This window comes from Ictalurus punctatus, chromosome 5 (assembly GCF_001660625.3).
Source record: "Ictalurus punctatus breed USDA103 chromosome 5, Coco_2.0, whole genome shotgun sequence".
In the NCBI taxonomy this organism is placed as follows: domain Eukaryota; kingdom Metazoa; phylum Chordata; class Actinopteri; order Siluriformes; family Ictaluridae; genus Ictalurus; species Ictalurus punctatus.
Genome location: NC_030420.2, coordinates 13,218,661 through 13,239,922, shown reverse-complemented (window position 1 = coordinate 13,239,922; position 21,262 = coordinate 13,218,661). Strand labels below are relative to the sequence as shown.

At 37.2% G+C, this 21,262-nt stretch overlaps 1 protein-coding gene across 8 annotated transcripts in view; it reads left to right on the top strand.

Moving 5' to 3' along the window:
• Positions 1-21,262, top strand: part of pbx3b (pre-B-cell leukemia homeobox 3b) — a 193,503-nt gene extending 172,241 nt beyond the window's left edge. For 2 of the 8 annotated variants that reach the window (XM_017468698.3, XM_017468699.3), the window contains 8 exons: positions 1,478-1,668; positions 2,316-2,451; positions 3,198-3,227; positions 9,490-9,655; positions 11,787-11,864; positions 12,340-12,452; positions 13,810-13,899; positions 19,824-21,262. In XM_017468698.3, coding sequence (XP_017324187.1) covers positions 1,478-1,668; positions 2,316-2,451; positions 3,198-3,227; positions 9,490-9,655; positions 11,787-11,864; positions 12,340-12,452; positions 13,810-13,899; positions 19,824-19,916 — 897 coding nt within the window. In that variant the 3' untranslated portion in view covers positions 19,917-21,262. The remainder of the gene's footprint in view (positions 1-1,477; positions 1,669-2,315; positions 2,452-3,197; positions 3,228-9,489; positions 9,656-11,786; positions 11,865-12,339; positions 12,453-13,809; positions 13,900-19,823) is intronic. The other 6 variants (XM_017468701.3, XM_017468702.3, XM_017468704.3 and 3 more) reach the window with 6 other exon arrangements.

Here is a 21,262-nt window from a genome sequence, read left to right as displayed (position 1 = left end):
ACCATCACACCCATATGTGGGCCTTCACCAAATGGTTGTCACAAACCTAGAAGCACACAATTGAATAGGATTCCTTTGTATCTGTACCATTACCGTTTCCCTTTACTGGACCAAAGGGGCCTAGCCCAAACATTTTCCAGCATGACAGTGTCTCTGTACACATATTGAGGTCCATGAAGACATGGTTTGCCACTGAGTGAACAAACTAGAGTTACCTGCACAAAGCCTTGACTTTAAACCCAATGAACACGTTTGGGATGACCTGGAATGCTTACTGCATACCAAGTCTCCTTACTCAACATTATTGCCTGACATCACTAATGCAAATCCCCAGAGGCAAATTCCATATTCCAAAATCTAATGGAAAGCCTTCCCAGAAGAGTGGAAGATTTTATAACAGTAAGGGGGGCATTACTTATGGAATTGGATTTTCAAAAAGTACATATGGCTGTGATGGTCAGGTGTCCACAAACTTTTGTCTATATAGTGTATACTAAGTGATGTGAAATACTGTTTTAACCAAAAGCTGTTTTGATTCTGTGGAACAGTAGCCATGAAGGTAAATGCTACTGATTCCATTTTTTTTTAATCAGCCCACAAGTTGCATTGTCCCTGGCTCCTTTTTTAATTGTCTCTGGAATGCAATTAAATTAGAGACCTGCTGGGCAAGTGCTAAATGGAAATTCAGCACTTTCTTAGGTTACTTAATTTACTAGTCAGCTCAATTATTTAACTCTGCCACAAACAGCACAAACTGTTTATCTCATTTTGAAGAGTTGATGCTTTAAACTCAGTTCAACTGAATGCAGTCAAGATGATAGAGTTTCAGCCACATAACTCTGTGAATAATTATTATTGCATGTGTATTGACAGAGCTTAAACCATTCATCAAAGGCATAATAATCTATAGCATAATCTATATTTATTTTTTTATTTTACTGCCTGAATGATGTCAAACCCAAAGCTAGACAATCAAATACACTACAGTATATGGACCAAAGAATGTAGACACCTGACCATAACACCCATATAAGGGGTATTCCGAAACTGTTGCCAAAAGGTTTGGAGAACAGAATTGTTTAGAATGTTTCAGTATGCTCTAGGATTAAAATTTCCTTTCCCCGGCATGAAGGGGCCTAGCCCAAATGTTTTTCAGCATGACAGTGCTCCTGAGCACAAAGTGAGCTCCACTGCCAAATTTCTTCTTCTGGGCACAAATCCTCACAGCCATGTTCTAATGGAAAGCAGTTATAGCAGCTAAGGGGGAACAACTCAATGCCCATGATTTCGTAATGGGATGTTCAATACTCAGGTGTCCACATACTTTTGGCCATATAGTGTATTACCAAATCACTGTGGTTGAAACAAAGTGAAAAGGAGGTCCATTAGCTTATTTCCAAACCTAAAGAACTAGCTATCAACTATTCATAAATAAGTCATAAAAATTGCAATCAAGATTCTCTGACCTCTACCATAGGCATGTAACGAATTCACAACCCATGTGATGAACCTGTTACGGGAGCAGTCACGTACACGGCCCATCTCACCGAAAGAGATTGAGCGTATGGTCAGCATCATCCATCGCAAGTTCAGTTCCATCCAGATGCAGCTCAAACAAAGCACCTGTGAAGCTGTCATGATCCTGAGGTCTCGCTTCCTTGATGCCAGGTCTGTTTTTGAATGAAACATTTTAAGTTTGATCTGCAGAGTGAATCTGACCCAGCACCCACCACTCCCCCAAATACACATCTATTTGTTATCGAAATTATATACAATAAATGACAGACAGATGTGATAGATGTCGACAGATGGCCTGAGCATTGCCAGGCTGTGCACTTCAAAGGCACTTTAGATTAGACTTAATTTTAGATGAAGTCATTTGTGTTTGCTGGATAGGAGACCATCAGCAGGCACTCTAGATTACAGCAGTAGAGCAGTACTCAGTTGTCTGTGATGGTAGTTTTTTTTTCTATTATTATGAGATATACACAAATGAATTTTAATCCCTCCATCAAAGAAAGAGAAAGAACAGGTAGAGAGAGAAAGAGTGAGAGAACCTGTCTCCATGAAACACTGCACATTATAAGCTTGTCCAGTAAATTGTGTGTGTGTGTGTGTGTGTGTGTGTGTGTGTATGTGTCTTCCAAGTTCAAAAGCGGAGTGTTTTTTCTCATGTCCCCTCATGTCTCTTGTCCCCTCATTTTCCTTCAGCTCTTTGAGTCAGACCCTGTGCAGTTATCTCAGCTCAAACTGACACATTTATGTTATTCTTAATATTTACTTTCCTCTTCTCTTCTTCCCTCACTCCATCTCAGACGAAAAAGACGTAATTTCAGCAAACAGGCAACAGAGATCTTGAATGAGTACTTCTACTCCCACCTCAGCAACCCCTACCCCAGTGAAGAAGCCAAAGAAGAACTGGCTAAAAAGTGCAGCATTACAGTATCCCAGGTGAGAACTACCATTCCATTAGTTCCCTAATGGCCTAAACTTACAGACGACAAAGATGTACCAAGGTTCAGAGACGGAATGACTAAGTGAAGTCTCAAAAGCAAAGCAGTGTGTTCCTAATAAGTAAATATATGCAAACAATACTGCTATCAATTAGTAACTAATTTTGATAACAGAAAAATATTATCTATGTAGTAGCGTAAATAAGAATGGAGATCATTTGAAGGTTGGCGTGGTTGAGAGTGTGAGTTTAATACTGGACCCCAAAACTTCCCTTTCTTTGTTCTCATCATTGAGTTTCACTGAGTTTTGAGGAAAGACCAGCCTGTAGCCATAGCATCACATGCACCACTGTTCATAAAATCCCTTGTTAGCTGCTATGCCTTTCAGTAACCATGTGAGTGCCTTCCTGCATGTGTGTGGCTGTTTGTAAGAGTGACGAAGCAACAGAGATAGCTGGATGAAATGTCACAACCAAAGTGATTGTCCCACTCCAAAAACATTAAGTTAACATATACCTGAAGGCAGTTGTGCCCCCCTCATCCATTTCCCCACAGACAAAAATTGTTTTAGCACATGAAGCCACATGGTGGTCTTTTACAATGTCTAATGTTAACCTGCAGGTCCCAGCATGTTCTACAGAAATTGTTTGTCAAGTGTAAATGTTTATTTTTTCTGTGGGGAGGGGGTTGTGGAGGGCCACTGAGGAGTCAGATACTGTAAAAGCCATTTTTTTTTGCCTTCAGGGGGTGGGAAGCACCATCACAGTGGCACAGGTATGTCAGACTTCTCCTGTTCCACTCTTGTTCTGTTATATATATATATATATATATATATATATATATATATATATATATATGTGTGTGTGTGTATATGTGTATATATGTATATATAATACCCATTTTTGTGCATTAATCAAAATCAAATCTCAGGATACAAACAGATGTAATCACCACCCCCAGTAATGTACCTGAACTGACACTTTTTTGATTTTACTAAATGTCTTTTAGTGCAGCATTAAATATTGCATATATACAGGACCCATTAGCACAAAACACTGACCTGTGATAGACCACTTACTGATCTTTTAATCAAATCAGGTTAAATTAGCTACAAAATTCTACCTTGATTACATGTCCCAGTTTATGTTCCATGTTTGCTACACAGTGATAATGAGAGGTACCTGTGTTTAATTCTATTAGAAAATATCTCATGTATTTGAGTGCTGTGATCAATAGTCAGTTATTCTGTGTTGCACAAATATGCTGCCTTTAGAATGTTGGTGCCTGGGAACTATTGCATTGTGGTTTGTGTTTTGATGGCTGTTAATGTTTTTTGGGGTTTTTTTTTTTGTACTGGAGAACTCTTTCCCTTTATACACCTCCATTAAATGGGGTACCATAGAAACAAGTCAGCCAATCAAGAACATTAGGATTTAAGGTGGCTCTAACAAAAATCACATGAACTTAGTTGAAGAGCCCCCAGGAGGATCCAGTGAACGCATTCTAAAAGCATTTAGTAGAATTGAAGGGCACACTATTTTGAGGATCTCTAATTCAGAAAAGCAGTGGCCAAGTACTCTCTTACAAAATCTCCTCTGTGTTTTTTATTTTTTATTTTATGTAGTGTGTCCACACTGTTGACTGGCAGCAAGTATGAAGAGCAAAAGTATGTTTTTTCTATGTATATTATTTACTTGAATAACAAACAAATGTACATATAAAAACACATTTATTCATTTACTAGCTAATTTTATTTAAAAGCCACTTAAGTAAATGTAAAGTAACAGTGAGTTCAATAAGTTTTACACAAAATCTGGGATTGTGATGGTCACCTTGTTTAAAAGCTGAAGCATTGCAAAACTCTGCTTTTCTGTACACTGCACAAAATTATAACTTAAGTGAAAATATCTTGAATATGGAAATTAGATTATTATGAGATTATTATAAATCAAAAGTTAAATAACTATTATAGATGGTTTTACACATTTCAAGCTTTAAATTTTCATATTCTATTAGCAGAATTAAAAAAAAAAAAATAATTTCTGGAAATAAATGTTTAAAATTACACAAATCTGCCAATATAACAAGACTAATTCAAGCTTCAGATTACATTTACAGCATTTGGCAGATGCCCTTATCCAGAACAACTTACATTTATCTCATTTATACAGTACAACTGAGCATTTGAAGGTTAATGGCCTTGCTCAAGGGCCCAGCAGTGGAAGCTTGGCAGTGCTGGTATTTGAATTTACGACCTTGTGATCAGTAGTCCAATGGCTTAACCACTGAGCTACCACAGCCTACAGATTAGCAATGTTATCTAGTGTAGCAATTCATCCTCGTGTACAATTTATTATTATTTATTTTTCTTTTTTATTATTATTGTTTTCCTGTTTATTGCACTTGGCAAGTAGCCATTATTTTAGCACTTTAATAGGTAGCTATAGTGTTTGGCACTAAAGCCATACAATTTGAATGTTGCTATTACAATGGGGGAAATAATATTGAACGTGTCAACATTTTTTTTTCAGTAAATATATTACCAATGAGGCAATTCACATGAAATTTTCACCAGACTTTGGTATTAACTGAAGAAATCCACACATATTAAGAAATCCAAACATTAAAGTGCATAAATGAAGTTATGTGTATTAAAGCGGAATGACACAGGAAAAAATTATTGAACACGCTAAATGAAATTTATTTCATACTTAGTGGATACCTCTGTTTGTAATGATAGCTTCAAGACACTTTCTGTATGAAGAAATTAATTTGCCACAGCATTCAGGTGTGATTTTGGCCCATTCTCCTAAACATATTGTCTTTAAATCTTGTTCAATTGGATCAAGTCAGGTGATTGACTGGGCCATTCTAACACCTTCATCATCCTGCTGGATGGCACCAGATTCTTCTCCCAAATCTCCCAGTAAACGGCTCCATTCATCGTCCCTTCAATTATACGAAGTCTGCCAGTACCATGGGATGAAAAACAGCCCCACACCATGATGCTTCCACCTCCAAACTTCACTATTGGAATAGTGTTTTTAGGGTTATGTGCAGCGTCATTTCTTTTCCAAACATGGTGTGTAGTATGACAGCCAAAAAGTAAAATTTTACTTTCGTCTGACCAGACTACACTCTCCCAGTATTTCATAGGCTTGTCCAAATGAGTTGTAGCAAACATTAAACCAGCTTTGACATGCCTTTTCTTTAGTAATGGAGTCGTAATGCAGGGTGAGCGTGAGCAGTGGACTGCATTGTCTATTGTTTTCTCTGTGATGATGGCACCTGCTGCCTCCAAGTGTCTCTGGAGCTCTTTCCAAGTGGCCCTTGGCTCTTAGGCTACTCTTCTGACTATTCTTCTGACTCCCTAGTCATAAATCTTGCGAGGCGCTTCTGTGCATAAGTGTGCATGTGCAGAGTGATGTTGCTTCCACTTGCGGATAATGGCCCCAATGGTACTTACTGGAGGATTCAGAAGTTTTGAAATACGTCTGTATCCAATTCCATCAATATGTTTCGCAACAATAAGGTTCGGAAGGTCTTAGGTGAGCTCTTTGCTTTTACCCATCACGAGATGTTTATTGGTTGACACCTTGGTAATGAAAAGCCTTTTTATAGGCCATCAATTTACTAGCCCAGCTGATATTAATTTGCACAGATAGGGCTATAATTACTAACAGATTTCAGATGGTTCCTTACCTTACCTTGCCTTTGAGAACTGCTTTTTCTTAGCGTGTTCAATACTTTTTTCCAGTGTCATTCCACTTTATTACACATAACTTTATGGACTTTAATGTTGTGAATTCTTTATATTTCTGGATTTCTTGAGTTAATACTTCATGTGAATAGCCTCAATGTAAATGTATTTACTGGGAAAAAAATGTTGAAACCTTCAATTCTTATTTCCCCCATTGTATTTCTTAGCTTTGATCAATCCTGGGATAGACTCTGGAGCCACTACAACCTTGACCAGGATAAAGCGGTTATTGAAGATGAATGTATGAATGAGTGATTTACATTTCTAAATTTCAAGTCATTTCTTGTTCTTAAATTGGACCAACAAAGAGATTGGGATGATAGATTCCTTTTGTTACTGATATTCGTGAATGTAATGATGATTATGAAATTTAAACATTTGTACATGTAAGTGCATAAATCTGCTCAGAATTAAAATTTAATTATTGTTCATACACAACCATATAGAAGGGCCTTTTTAGATGATCATTAATGTCTTTTGCAGACTGAGTGAGCATGAGTAGAAGTGAAAATGTTTGTCAATAGCCAGTTAGGTTGACTTATTCTACTATGATACTCCTGGGGTTAAAACAAGTGATGCTTATCAATATGTCAGCTTATAAATGTAGCTGAGCTGTGAGGTAATGTGTTAGCAAAGTAATGCAGTAATATTTATTATTCATTATTTAACATTTGTTATTGAATATTCAACAGCTATTGTATCCACTTTTGACAGTTTTATTTTCCTCATATGTGGGTCATGTTGTATGAGTTCCTTAAGAAAAGCTGCACACATCTGATGGTATATAAACCTATCCTATTCCCTTGCATTAACTTTAGCAGTGTATTGAGCCAAGCATGGGGGTGGCGAGCTGAATTATTTACTTGAAGCCCATTGGCTTCCCTCTACAATGGGAAACCAAACCCGAGTTTGAGTTGCAGAAATACAGAAATAACACATTACTTGAACACAGCAGAGGTCATTCAGCCTAGTAGTCAGTGTTGCATGCTGTAGTGATCAGTTGATTGAAAGTCTGAAATTGTATCTCTCTCGCTCTCTCACACACATCCACACACACACACACACACACACACACACACACACACACACATTTTTTGGATGAAGCCCTTTGCCATTTTATGCAGTGAATATAGTGTAATGTGGTGTTTATCTATTCGAGGATGGCTGAACTCCATTTGCTATTTTGGCATAAATTTCCATTTAACCCTCCTATTATAATGGGGGAAAAAGTTACATCTATTATATTATGGGCCAAAATGACTTCCACAGTAAAACAGTAAAGAACAACTTAAAACAGTAAACCTTTATTATGGCTTGTCCAAGACAAGACATAAGAATAAATATTTGCATACAAGTTCATGACCCTAAATGAGGAAAGTAAAAAGTTTAAAAAAAAAAAAAAAGTCAAAGAAAAAGAGAGATTAACCAGTATTTCAAACATCTCAAATGTGGAAATGGGTCAAATTGACCCATAATATAATAGGAGGGTTAAATAATTTCACTTAGTTGGTACAAACATTTTTAAGAGTGTGTATTCACTTGGTGATTACTACATGTGAATCTTTTTGTTGCCATTTCATTCTTCTCTCTTGCACAATTTCTTAAGACACAGATACTTTTCCATATAGATAATTCATATTGATTTGTCAGTGAATGATTTCCAGTCAGTCTGGAACATAATTTCGTATGTGTGATTCTTTTCTCTTCAGCATACCATGTTAATATATTGGATGTATACAGGACCGTAACACTGATTTGGCCTTTTTTCACTCTACAGGTTCAGTGGACTGAGTCCTGGCAGACACGTGAATGCCTTTAAAATAATCATGTACAAAAAAACACAACCTGATTGACCAAGAACGAACACCAAATGTGTAGGATTTTATGTCTTGTTATGTAATCCTTTACATGGGTTAGACAATTTAACTCTTCTTTATAAAATATTTTTCTTTTTTATCTTTAGATATTTTTTCATTGTTACTTTTCTTTTCTTTTTTCTTTGTAAGTTCAAATTCCAGACATATGTCCCAGGCAAATATAAGTGATATTGCTCCATTTGGCTGAATAATTAGAGAAGCCTAACAGTTTACAGCTTAATACCTAAATGTGAATTTTACCCTGACCCTAACTCTAAGCAGATTAGCCAAAAAGGATGATGGCTATTGCATTCATTATATCTGATTAAACCTTGCTTGTTAGTTTAACCTCTATGTAAACCCATCAAACAATTAATATCAAAGCAAATTCCTGCCAACTGTGGGGGTTTTGGCTGAGCAGTCATTAATTTTAATTGCCTAGATATTAAAGTTTTAGAAATGGTGGAGTAGCACTGATCAGATGCCATGTAAATTTACTAGCTTTGGCATAGCATGGCTGCAGCTCTTCAAGATATTAAAGAGGAAATGCAGTGAGAATTAAATAAAGCTTCATTACAGTGGTTTGGGCTTTCTGCCTGGCCCAGTCAGTACAGAAATATGACAGAAGAAATAGCCATAGTGACAGGCCTCTGTAATGTATAGGGTTATAAAGAAACAACCCATAATCTCTTTATCATTCCACAGTTATTGCAGTGCAAGCATTGACACTTCTGGTGCCCATGTGACCTAGATCTTATTGTTTTCAGTGGTCTCAGTTTTTATACTATTGTAATAAATGTATGAGGTAAATGTTGTAGGAGGACGCTAAAGTTTTCTATATGAAATAGTTTATTGTGAAACTATTTACTGTAATATGTGTACTATAAATCTAAGAGGTCTAAGGAAAATTGCATGATTAAAATGAATAAAATGTAATTTAAATTGCTTAATTATACTACTAGATTTAATTTCAGGCATAAATCTAACAATTTTTGGAAAGGAAATTAATACTTTACCAAAAACCTATATAATGGAGAATTTTGTCCCATTGCACACCAAGGATTCTTTCCATCTTTGAAAAAACTTTGCCATCTTCAGTTGCAGCTTTGGTGGCAGAGCAGCACTGAACTCACTGTCACAAGACAAGCAGTCTCTGGTCTGTTGGTTTTGTCTAGAGACAAACAGAGAGCATGTCTTGCTCTCATGCATAATAGTGCACAAGCTCTGTCTGATAATCGCTTAATTAGTCTGTGAGCCAAACGGAAATTACTGCACGAGGCTGGGGACCATCAACTTGATGGACCCGAACGAAACAGCTTGAAGTGATCACACTGTGTGGTGCACAGTGCCTTGTCCACCTTGACATCTGACACCCTTCCCTCTCCTCTCCCAACCCCCTTTTTTACTTTTTCTCCCCCAGGTATCTAACTGGTTTGGCAACAAGAGGATCCGTTACAAGAAGAACATCGGCAAGTTCCAAGAGGAGGCCAATCTGTATGCTGCCAAAACTGCTGTGAATGCAGCACATGCTGTGGCTGCTGCCGTGCAGAACAGTCAGACCAACTCCCCCACTACACCCAATTCTGGTAAGCATTACTGAACCTGGACCATCACCACCCTATTTCTCCTTTTCACTTTATTTGTATAGCGCTTTTTACAATAGACATTGTCTCAAAGCAGTTTCCATTTCCTTTCCTGATTCCTTGCACAAGTTTATCTTGATGATATGATAGAAAGTTCTCTTAGACTAGAGAATTACACTTCACTATAGTGCCTTCCACAACATACAGTATCTCACAAAAGTGAGTACACCCCTCACATTTTTGTAAATATTTGATTATATCTTTTCATGTGACAACACTGAAGAAATGACACTTTGCTACAATGTAAAGTAGTGAGTTTACAGCTTGTATAACAGTGTAAATTTGCTGTCCCCTTAAAATAACTCAACACACAGCCATTAATGTCTAAACCACTGGCAACAAAAGTGAGTACACCCCTAAGTGAAAATGTCCAAATTGGGTCCAATTAGCCATTTTCCCTCCCCAATGTCATGTGACTTGTTAGTGTTACAAGGTCTCAGGTGTGAATGGGGATGTGGTGTGTTAAATTTGGTGTCATCACTCACACACTCCCTCATACTGGTCACTGGAAGTTGAACATGGCACCTCATGGCAAAGAACTCTCTGAGGATCTGAAAAAAAGAATTGTTGCTCTACATAAAGATGGCCTAGGCTTTAAGAAGATTGCCAAGACCCTGACACTGAGCTGTAGCATGGTGGCCTAGACCATACAGCGGTTTAACAGGACAAGTTCCACTCAGAACAGGCCTCGCCATGGTCGACCAAAGAAGCTGAGTGCACGTGCTCAGCGTCATATCCAGAGGTTGTGTTTGGGAAATAGACGTATGAATGCTGCCAGCATTGCTGCAGAGGTTGAGGGGTCAGCGGTCAGCATGTTAGTGCTCAGACAATACGCCGCACACTACATCAAATTGGTCTGCATGGCTGTCGTCCCAGAAAGAAGCCTCTTCTAAAGATGATGCACAAGAAAGCCCGCAAACAGTTTGTTGAAGACAAGCAGACTAAAGACATGGATTACTGGAACCATGTCCTGTGGTCTAATGAGACCAAGATAAACTTATTTGGTTCAGATGGTGTCAATCGTTTATGGCGGCAACCAGGTGAGGAGTACAAAGACAAGTGTGTCTTGCCTACAGTCAAGCATGGTGGTGGGAGTGTCATGGTCTGGGGCTGCATGAGTGCTGCCGGCACTGGGGAGCTACAGTTCATTGAGGGATCCATGAATGCCAACATGTACTGTGACATACTGAAGCAGAGCATGATCCCCTCCCTTCGGAGACTGGGCCGCAGGGCAGTACTCCAGCATGATAACGACCCCAAACACACCTCCAAGATGACCACTGCCTTGCTAAAGAAGCTGAGGGTGAAGGTGATGGACTGGCCAAGCATGTCTCCAGACCTAAACCCTATTAGGCATCTGTGGGGCATCCTCAAATGGAAGGCGGAGGAGCACACGGTCTCTAACATCCACCAGCTCCGTGATGTCATCATGGAGGACTGGAAGAAGACTCCAGTGGCAACCTGTGAAGCTCTGGTGAACTCCATGCCCAAGAGGGTTAAGGCAGTGCTGGAAAATAATGGTGGCCACACAAGATATTGACACTTTGGGCCCAGTTTGGACATTTTCACTTAGGGGTGTACTCACTTTTGTTGCCAGCGGTTTAGACATTAACGGCTGTGTGATGAGTTATTTTGAGGGGACAGCAAATTTACACTGTTATACAAGCTGTACACTCACTACTTTACATTGTAGCAAAGTGTCATTTCTTCAGTGTTGTCACATGAAAAGATATTAATCAAATATTTACAAAAATGTGAGGGGTGTACTCACTTTTGTGAGATACTGTAAATGCTATACAAGACAAGTAAAGTTAAGCAGACAAGATTAAGCTCTGTTGTGTATATACTGAAAAGAGAAAAAAAAAACCCAAATGGTTCTATACTACTCTCACTGTCCCGTTTCACCATACTCCTGTGCATTAAGGTGTTACCATTAGAAGACTAGTAGTATGATGCAGTATACCACTGCAACTAAAAGAACATATTAAACAGAAGAGTATATTGCGGATATGGCCGAGTCCCTTAGGCTTTGTGGGCAAGAGATTTAAAGGGATCCCCTTTTTCTTGCATCCAGGATTCCAGATGAAAGATGAAGAATTTCAGCTGGATTCTGCAGAGAACAAAAACACTCTTTTAACCAGCATGTTTACTGGTACTGACCTTTTCCATTAGCATCTATCTGTTTTTATTGTCATTGCTACATGATCCCTTACATACTAGTCATTTAGAATAGCAGGTGATATGAAAACCCTGTGGAGGGTGGGCTGCTATTCCCATACACAATCTTTGTGTATGTCTGATGTTAATTTATTTATTGTATTATTTGTTGGTTCATTTGTATTTGAATCTTAGTATATAGTATAGACCATACTATTGGTCAGTTTAATCTCTTTTCTTTCTTCAATTTCATCAGTTCTTTTCTCCTTTGCCACACTCTAGTTGCTTGCATTTTTTGGCTTTATGTGTGGTGTGGTAATAGCTGTAGTAAGTATGAATGTGTATATGTGTGTGTGTGTGTGTGTGTGTGTGTGTGTGTGTGTGTGTGTGTGTGTGTGTGTGTGTGTGTAAATCCCCTTCTCTTTCTTAGTCTCTAAACTCATTTAGACCCTTACATTTTTCCTTTCCAGGTTCGTCAAGTACTTTTAACCTCCCAAACTCGGGGAACATGTTCATGAGCATGCAGAATCCGAATGGGGATTCTTACCAAGGGGCACAAGTCGGAGCCAATGTGCAGTCACAGGTAGGCTCTACGTACAGGGACTGGAGCTTTATGCCAGAACAGAGAATCTATTAGTTAGCAATTTATCCTCAGTGCAGCCTCAAAAAAACCACCACCAATTTACAGATAACCACATTCACAAATCTCATTGAATTGTATGCTCTCTCCTAAGTCCCATTTTAGCAAAAGATTATTAATTGTTGATAACTGATGCATGGAGTGGCCATGGACAGACAATTTGAACAATCCATCAGTGCCCTTCAATTAATTATTTTTATCTTGGCTTACAGTAGCCAATAAAAGCACATTATCATTAGAGTTAATAAATTGATCCCACCTCTGGAACAGATCCTATTTTACAGGTGATGTAACAAATGCATTTGGCTCTGACTTTCGCTCTTGGGTTGGTATTGAGTGTATGTAACTTTCCTTTCCTTCAAGCATCTGTATTCTTTCCTGTCTCTGTATAACTGTGTTATTCTATAAATGATTTACTTTGATATACATCTCATCGTCATTAGAAAATTATTTTCAAATGGGAAGGAGGGTTTTTTGAACTGTGATAATATAGTTACAGATGATTGTTAAAAATCAAATTTGTTTATGGCATGTTATGATTGATTTTTAACATGCTGCATCATGTAATATTACTGACTTCAAAACACAGATCCATGTAATTAATGAGTATTTGTTATTATACAGTTCCATGTATGTTTTTGTTATGAAAGCTCTATGCTTTCAAAGAAATGCTGTTTACAAAAAGTAACATATATCTACACTTTGCACAAATTCATACACTAAATACATTTCCATATTTTATTTACTTACAGTATTTTATTTAAATATAGTCATAGTAGAGAGTTAGTTAGAAAAACATATATAGCAACTGACCAATGACCTGATGTAAATGTTATAACAAAGACATAGTTTCATCAGCTCAGTTCAAATCAGTGGCTCAGTCAATTAACTAGCATGGCAGACCATGGAAAAAACATCTTTCTACTGTAGGAATGGTAAGGTTTAATTCATAGGATGCATCATAGTATTCAAAGTACTTAACATGTAGCCTAGCCACTTGTAGAAAAGAGATGACAAAGATAATTAGATAAGTTCAATATTTTTCACATAATCGCAGATGATAAGAAATGCTAACATTCAGATTTATAATAGACTGCATTTCACTGGATTGAAATAGTGAATTTGCTACTTTGTTTTTGCTTTGCTTCCACCTTTAATTCGATTAATCCAGTCCAATAATCCCTCCACTGTTTAGATCTGAGTGTTTAATGTGTTAGCACAAAGCATATATGTTTCTGATATTTCCTGTATTCCTGATACACAACTTGATAGGCTTTACTTCCTCTTATGTTCTCTGCAGGTGGATACCCTGCGACATGTTATCAGTCAGACAGCAGGATACAGTGATGATCTGGGGGGCAACTCCATGTACAGTCCACATAGCTTGGATGTAAGTAAACACTGACACATCACAAATAATCTTGAATGCATTTCAACCTGCACAGGGCACACATCAGTGACATTACAGACTTGATGGAGCTCATCCACATAAATTCATATACATTCCCCTCTGAAAGTATTGGAATAGCAAGGCCAATTATTTTGTTTTTGCTATACATTGAAGACATTTGGAATTGAGATCAAAAGATGAATATGACAGATCAGAATTTCAGCTTTCATTTCCTAAGTTAAACCAATTATGTCACCTTTTGTTTGAATCCACCCATTTTTCGAGTGATCAAAAACATTGGAACATGTGAATGACAGGTATTTCTTGTTGTCAAGGTGTGCCCTGTTAGATTGAGTATTTAAACAATTAATAGCTCTGAATGTCTACTCTTGGTTTAAACCATGGGTTTCGCCTGTAAAGACTGCAATTATTGTTAAAGAGGATTAATCTACATGAAGTTCAGAGAGCTTTATATGGGAGAAAAGCAAGCCATTTTGAAGCTGAGAAATGAGGGAAAATTTATCAGACCCAGTGCACAAGCATCGGGCATAGGCAGTGAAACAATTTGGAATGTCCTGAAAAAGAATGAAACCAACTTTCAACAGTTGATTGAAACATTGTGAGAGCTGTAAAAAAAAAAAAAAAAAAAAACAACAGTCAGTGACATCACCAATGACCTCCACAGGGCAGGGTTGAAGATATCAAAATCCACAGTTTGAAGAAAACTCAGAAAGCAGAAATATAGAGGCCATACCACAAGATTCAGACCACTCAGCAGCAGTGGTCAGAGCACTCAGCAGATAGAAATTCATAAATAAAAACAGAGATGAGCCACATTTAGAAGAAAAAAATTAATAAACGACAGCATTGAGGAGTTCAGTATCCACAACCAGTTGCCTTTGCAGGTAGTAAAACAAGACTTAAAAACCCCTACTGTTCGTTTTGGCTTCTAATTTATAGCCTACCAGCAAACCTTGCACCTCTACTTGACATCCTAAAACAATACATTTACGAGACTTTCAGTGATTTTCAGTGTTTTCTCACTACTGTTGGGTTGATGAATGTGCTTGGGTCAAATAGACAGCACAAAATGGGTTTCGACAGCATGTCAATCAAATAAGACTGTTCCCAGCGCATGTAGACATCACAACATGTGTGATATAATGATGTACACAAAATGTAGTGCATCATAAAATGCACTATTCGATGCACTGCAGCTTTTTAGAGTAATGGAGAGAGGAAAAATATGTGTTAATGTTATGGCTGATAGGTAGGCTCGCTCTCTCTCTCTCTCTCTCTCTCTAAAAAAATATATATATATATATATATATATATATATATATATATATATAATAATAAGCCCACAGTCACTCTCTGTGCGACTCAGAAATCAAATGCCTGCTCTACGCAGATGACCTGGTCCTGCTGTCTCCCACTGAACAGGGCCTTCAGCAGAACCTGGATCTGCTGTATCAGCACTGCCAGACCTGGGTCCTGGTAGTAAACCTCAAAAAGACTAAAATCATGACTGTTCAGAAAAGATCCAGACCCCAGGGAACACTATCTAGGACTAAAAATCAGTTCCACGGGCAACTAAAACTCTGCAGTGAATGAACTGAGAGATAAAGACCGTAGGGCATTTTAAGCCTTCAAAAGACAATGCCCTTTAGAGATTCCTGTTAGAATTTGTCTGAAAGTATTAGTATCAGTAATTGAGCCAACTGCCCTCTATGGCAGTGAGGTGTGGGGTCCACTGCCGAATCAAGAATTCAACAAATGGGAAAAACATCCATTTGAAACCCTGCATGCACTATTCTGTAAAAATATCCTACAAGTATATTGGCACACAACAATGCATGTAGGGCAGAATTAGGCAAATATCCGCTAATTATAAAAATACAGAAATGAGCAATCAAATTCTGGAAACACATAAAACTCACTGACCCCCCAATCATATCATTACAAAGCCCTGCAATACCAAGAGCTGATCAAAGAAAACAGTCCCCTCTCTCGACTTGTCCGAAGCTTTAGCCCTGAAGGATCACCAACACCTACTAACCCCCACCACACTGACACTTTAGACCAGAACAATAAAGTCAAACAAATCAGATTAGACCAAATTACAACACAAATGAAGCAAAACTACATCAACTATTGGGAAACCCAAACACAACAACAGAGTAAAATACAATGCTATTTGTCCCCACAAAGGCATGTTGACAGATAAAAAACTGAGAAGCACCTTAAAAGGTACAGACTCAGTGGATGCGCCGTAGCAATAGAAACAGGCAGACACAGGACAACATGGCTTCCACTGGAAGAAAGGTTGTGCCTACATTGCAACCAAAACACAACTGGGACTGAGCTGCGTTGCGTAACAGAATGCACAAAATACACAGACATCTGAGAAAAATTCTTCCCATAAATGAAACGCACACACCAAACATTTGATGATCTATCAAACAGTGATAAACCTCTCCTCCTACTAGGAGAAAATAAAGACTGCTGAATATTAGCAGCACAATATATCTAGGCCTGCCACTGTATGAGTGACAGTGAGTGGTCTGCCTCACCCTTGTGTTTCTTGTAACTGTTGTGATTGCTCTTGTTTATTATTGTTTTATATTTTTCTTCTCTTTATTAGCAAATTCACATATACATATATATATATATACACACATATACATATATATATATATATATATATATATATATATATATATATATATATATATATATATATATATATATATATATATTTGACATTTGACACATACCACCTACCTAAACATTGTTTCAGACCAAGTACACCCCACAATTGTATTCCCTAATGGCAGTGGCCTATTTCATCAGGTTAATGCATCTTGCCACACTGCAAAAAAATTGTCCAGGAATGATTTGAGGAATATGACAAAGAGTTCAAGGTGTTGACTTGGTCTCCAAATTCCCCAGATCTCAATCTGAACAAGCATCTGTGGGATATGTTGAACAAACAAGCTGAGATGGCAAAAGTACACACATGCTTCACTCAAGTAGAAGTACAGGTACTCATGTTTAAAAAGACTCAGGTAAAATTTGAAGTACTAACTACATTTTTTTACTCAAGTTAAAGAAAAGAAGTATGGGCTCTGACATACTTAAGTAAAAATTAGCCATCACTACTACCTGTTTTAGTGTCATGCTGGTAACTGGACCTCACATCATATTAATATATTGATACAAAAAAAAAATTGCATTTAAAATTTTGTTAGCTAATGAATGTATCCCGGCTGAGCAACCACCATGTAGAACACAAACAGAGAAAAGACTAAGCTGACGAAAAAAGAAAAACTATTTGCCATCACCTAGGCCATATCCTCTTGTCCTTGGAAATGACAATAGTCATAATGCTTTAAAAATGACAAAAAGTGTTATACTGTAAATTTTATTGAAATCCAAACAGAAAGAAAATTAGAGTGCAAGCATACTTTTTGGCCATACAGATAAGTGTAAGACATCATTAGAAACTAGAAAGGGTCTAATTTTATTTGTCTAAACTCACAGTAACAACAAAACCTTGTGCTTTTGTAAAATAAAGAAAATAAACAGGGTGTACTGTCAGCTGTCTCTGTCTCCGTGAGAATCTTTCTGAAATGTCTCAAAAATGAACTGAAAATCAGCGAATACTTGAAACATATGTCTAAAGAAAGCTTGAAATGCCTACTTTTAAATAAAACATTTCACAATGACAATGCTAACATTAGCAAACACATATGCTGCACTAAAATTGAGAAGCAGTAAAGCACCTATATGAACTTATGCTAACATTACAGACCTAGCAAACATAGTAAATAGACTATTATTACTGAAAACATTGAATTGGCTCATGACAAGAAAGAGATAACAATAAAACATGTAATTTACCTATATGTGCTTCCTCAAATACGACTGTGAATTCTTGCAAGCCAGCACTTCCTGCTTTTTAAGTTGATTCGCAACGCATTCGCCAAAAATCCTTTTTGATGCAGAAAATTTCGAACATCTCCCTCATATATGGACATGGGTGATCAGGAATGTTTCTATTCTCAGTCATGTTGACATCTCTAACTCCGTCTCTCATCCATAACGTTAGCCATTGTTCTTGTTGCCTTCTGCCTTGCTCAGTGGTAGCTTCATAGACTAGCTTACGTTTGTTGTGCACGATACCCAGAAAATGAAAAAAGCGCGCAATGACAAGAAATAACATTGATCATGCTGCCAAATACAGATTAAAACTAAAGTAATGAGTCTGGTTTGAAAATGTAAGAAGTAGAAAGTATAGATATTTGTGCAAAAAATGTAAGGAGTGAGAGTAAAAAGTTCTCAGAAAAATAAATAGTGAAAGTAAAGTACTGATACCAGAAAAATCTCATTAACTACAGTAATGAAGTATTTGTACTTTGTTACTTCTCATCTCTGCAAACAAGTCTGATCCATGGAGGCCCCACATCACAACTTACAGGACTTAAAATATCTGCTGCTAATGTCTTGGTGCCAGATACCACGGGAGTGGGATATACCTTTATTTATTTATTTATTTATTTTTATTTAACACAAAATACAAGTCTTACAATTAAGCCAGTATGTATAAGAACTCTATTTTGGCATGTCTCCATTCAGAGACGTAATGAAATCATTCTTGTATATAATAATGCTTAAGCGTATTCATACATTTCACAAATCAATACATGGCTTCATTCCCTCATGCTGATAGAATTGATAATTCCAGCATTACTACATTTAGCTTGGGGTTCTCTCACTGACTACCTCACCACCATTTTAGTTGTTCCATATTTTTTTTTTTTATAATATATAATTTTTTATATGATGAACATCTTAAAGAGTTCTTGTGGAGTCCATGCCTCTATGGGTCAGAACTGTTTTGGCACCAAAACGGGTACCTACACAATATTTAGCAGGTGGTTTAAAGGTTACGGCCAATCGGTGTACTGTATGGTTTAGATGGATTATAGTGCTGTCATTGTGTGTGGTTTTCATTATGCATTCCACATTACAATTCGTGTTATAAATGAAAATACATGGGTGGGTTTTAACAACAGTGGGACGTGGCAGTGTATCCATTGCAAATATTCATTCTGTCTTGGGATTTGACTTTGTGGCCTGCAGCAGTGCAGAAGAAGTGTCATGCTCTTGCAAATCACACTTGTATACTAACACTCTCACTGTTATCCACTTTCTCACTCTGATATAGTGCTTGGTTCACTCACTCCATTAATCCATTAGCACTAACACAAGATGTCTGCATATGTGTTTGTGTGTGTATGCGCACCCACCAATATTTCCCCCAGACAGAAAATGGAGGTGTCAGGCTGCCTACTCGTCTGGTCACTAGCCTACAGTGACCAGAGAATGATCCATGTCACCAGGGTTGAACAGACTTCCTCAACTCTCCTATTTCAGTCCTAACCATGACACTGTGGCTGAAAAAGGCCAGCTCAATTTATTTATCGACCTATTCTGGAAACTCAGTTTCTGACACAGAAAAGCATAATCGACTGCAACCTCTACAAAAAAAAAAATTCTTAGGAATTTCATATGAAGAGGTGTCTCACACAGTGTATGCTTGGATCTAGGCTATACAGACAACTGTACACAGGCATGTTCACACCCATCATGCTTTCTCATAAGCATACACCCCTCAAGTCAGACACTCAAATGGTTATAAATATTTGTTATATAATTGCCATAGATATGTAACATTTTCCATATGCTTTGGCCTGATGTCTTAGGAATTGAGGAGGAACAGTGTGTAATTTTGGGAACTTTGGTTTGATATGCTCATTACTATGTTGTCTCACACATATTTTGCTTCTCACATTCACAATTTCATGTCACTTCACTTCTAAATCTTGTTAATGAATTCTCTTTATTTTTTTCTACTGCAGGCTAATGGGGGATGGCAAGATGCTATGACCCCATCCTCTGCAATCTCCCCTACTGAAGGTCCTGGTAGTGTGCACTCTGATACCTCGAACTGATCTCTGCATTGACACACTGACCAATCGGAGACTGATCAGTCAGAGACATCACAAACTACCATCTTCACAAATACATTCAGCAGAACATTTGAACATTTTGATGTCTCTTAGGAATTGAATTTTCTGGTCTCAGCAGACAATGTCTCTTCATTATTTTACTAATATTTACTGTTACATTCTCAGATTTTTTTGTTAATTACACAGTATATTTTGTATTATTTTCTGTGAATGTGCAAATAGATATGTTTCATATCTCATTTACATTCACAAGTACACATTTAGACATTTAGAACATAAAACCTGATAGCAAATCTAACCCATTTAATTTAGATAATATTTTTTGGATGGCGGTTTTGGGAATTTTAAAGATGATATGCATTTCATTATTTTCCCTTTTCTTTTTTAACCACACTAAATTAGAAGATGAACTTGATGATTTGGGGAATAAATTAAAATTATGGAAATTTTGGGAGAAAAAAATATTCCATCAGTGAAATGAGTTTCACCTGCTATCCGATATACCTTACAATTTAGCCAGTATGTATAAGAACTCTATTTTGGCATGTCTCCATTCAGAGACATAATGGAAAAACATTCTTGTATATAATAAATCTTAAGAGTATTTATACATTTCACAAATCAATACATGGCTCCATTAACTCATACTGATAGAATTGATAGAATTCCAACATTACTACATTTCTCTAGCTTAGAGCTCGATCACTGACTACCTCTCAAAAATCTCATCACCATTTTAGTTGTTATAGTTGTTCCATATTGTAATTTTTTATGTAAGGTTATGTGGGTGCATTTTGAATACACCCCTCTCACGTAATGTAATGCATATTTTATTCTTCAAAGAAAATTAGTTGCTTTATTGCGACTTACAAAAAAATGACAATAATACCATAGAGAGTGAGAGAATTTTGGGGGAGGGTGTGGTTTAAGAACATTGGAATGGAAATTTACACTGTTAAACTGCTGTAAGTAGTGAAAACATTTTAAATGTTACTCATCCTATTACTAATTCACTAAAATAAGAAAACAAACAAACAAACAAATAAGAAAGATAAAAAATATTGTAGTGCATAAATGGTCCAGTATTCAAAACTGTGCATTTCAGGCCCTGTTTGACAGGTCCCCAACTTCCTTTCTCTCTTTTTTTGCATTGTATGTGACTTCTGAAACTGATTTAAAAAGATCATGAACATTTATTTGTGGCAGTGATTCTAATGTATTACTGATGTTTTTCATTTCTTTCTAACCAGACTACACCTCGGACTGAACAGTCTTCCTTGTGGAAGTTATGTGTAATTCCAAACATGAATAAACATCTTTTCCTTTCA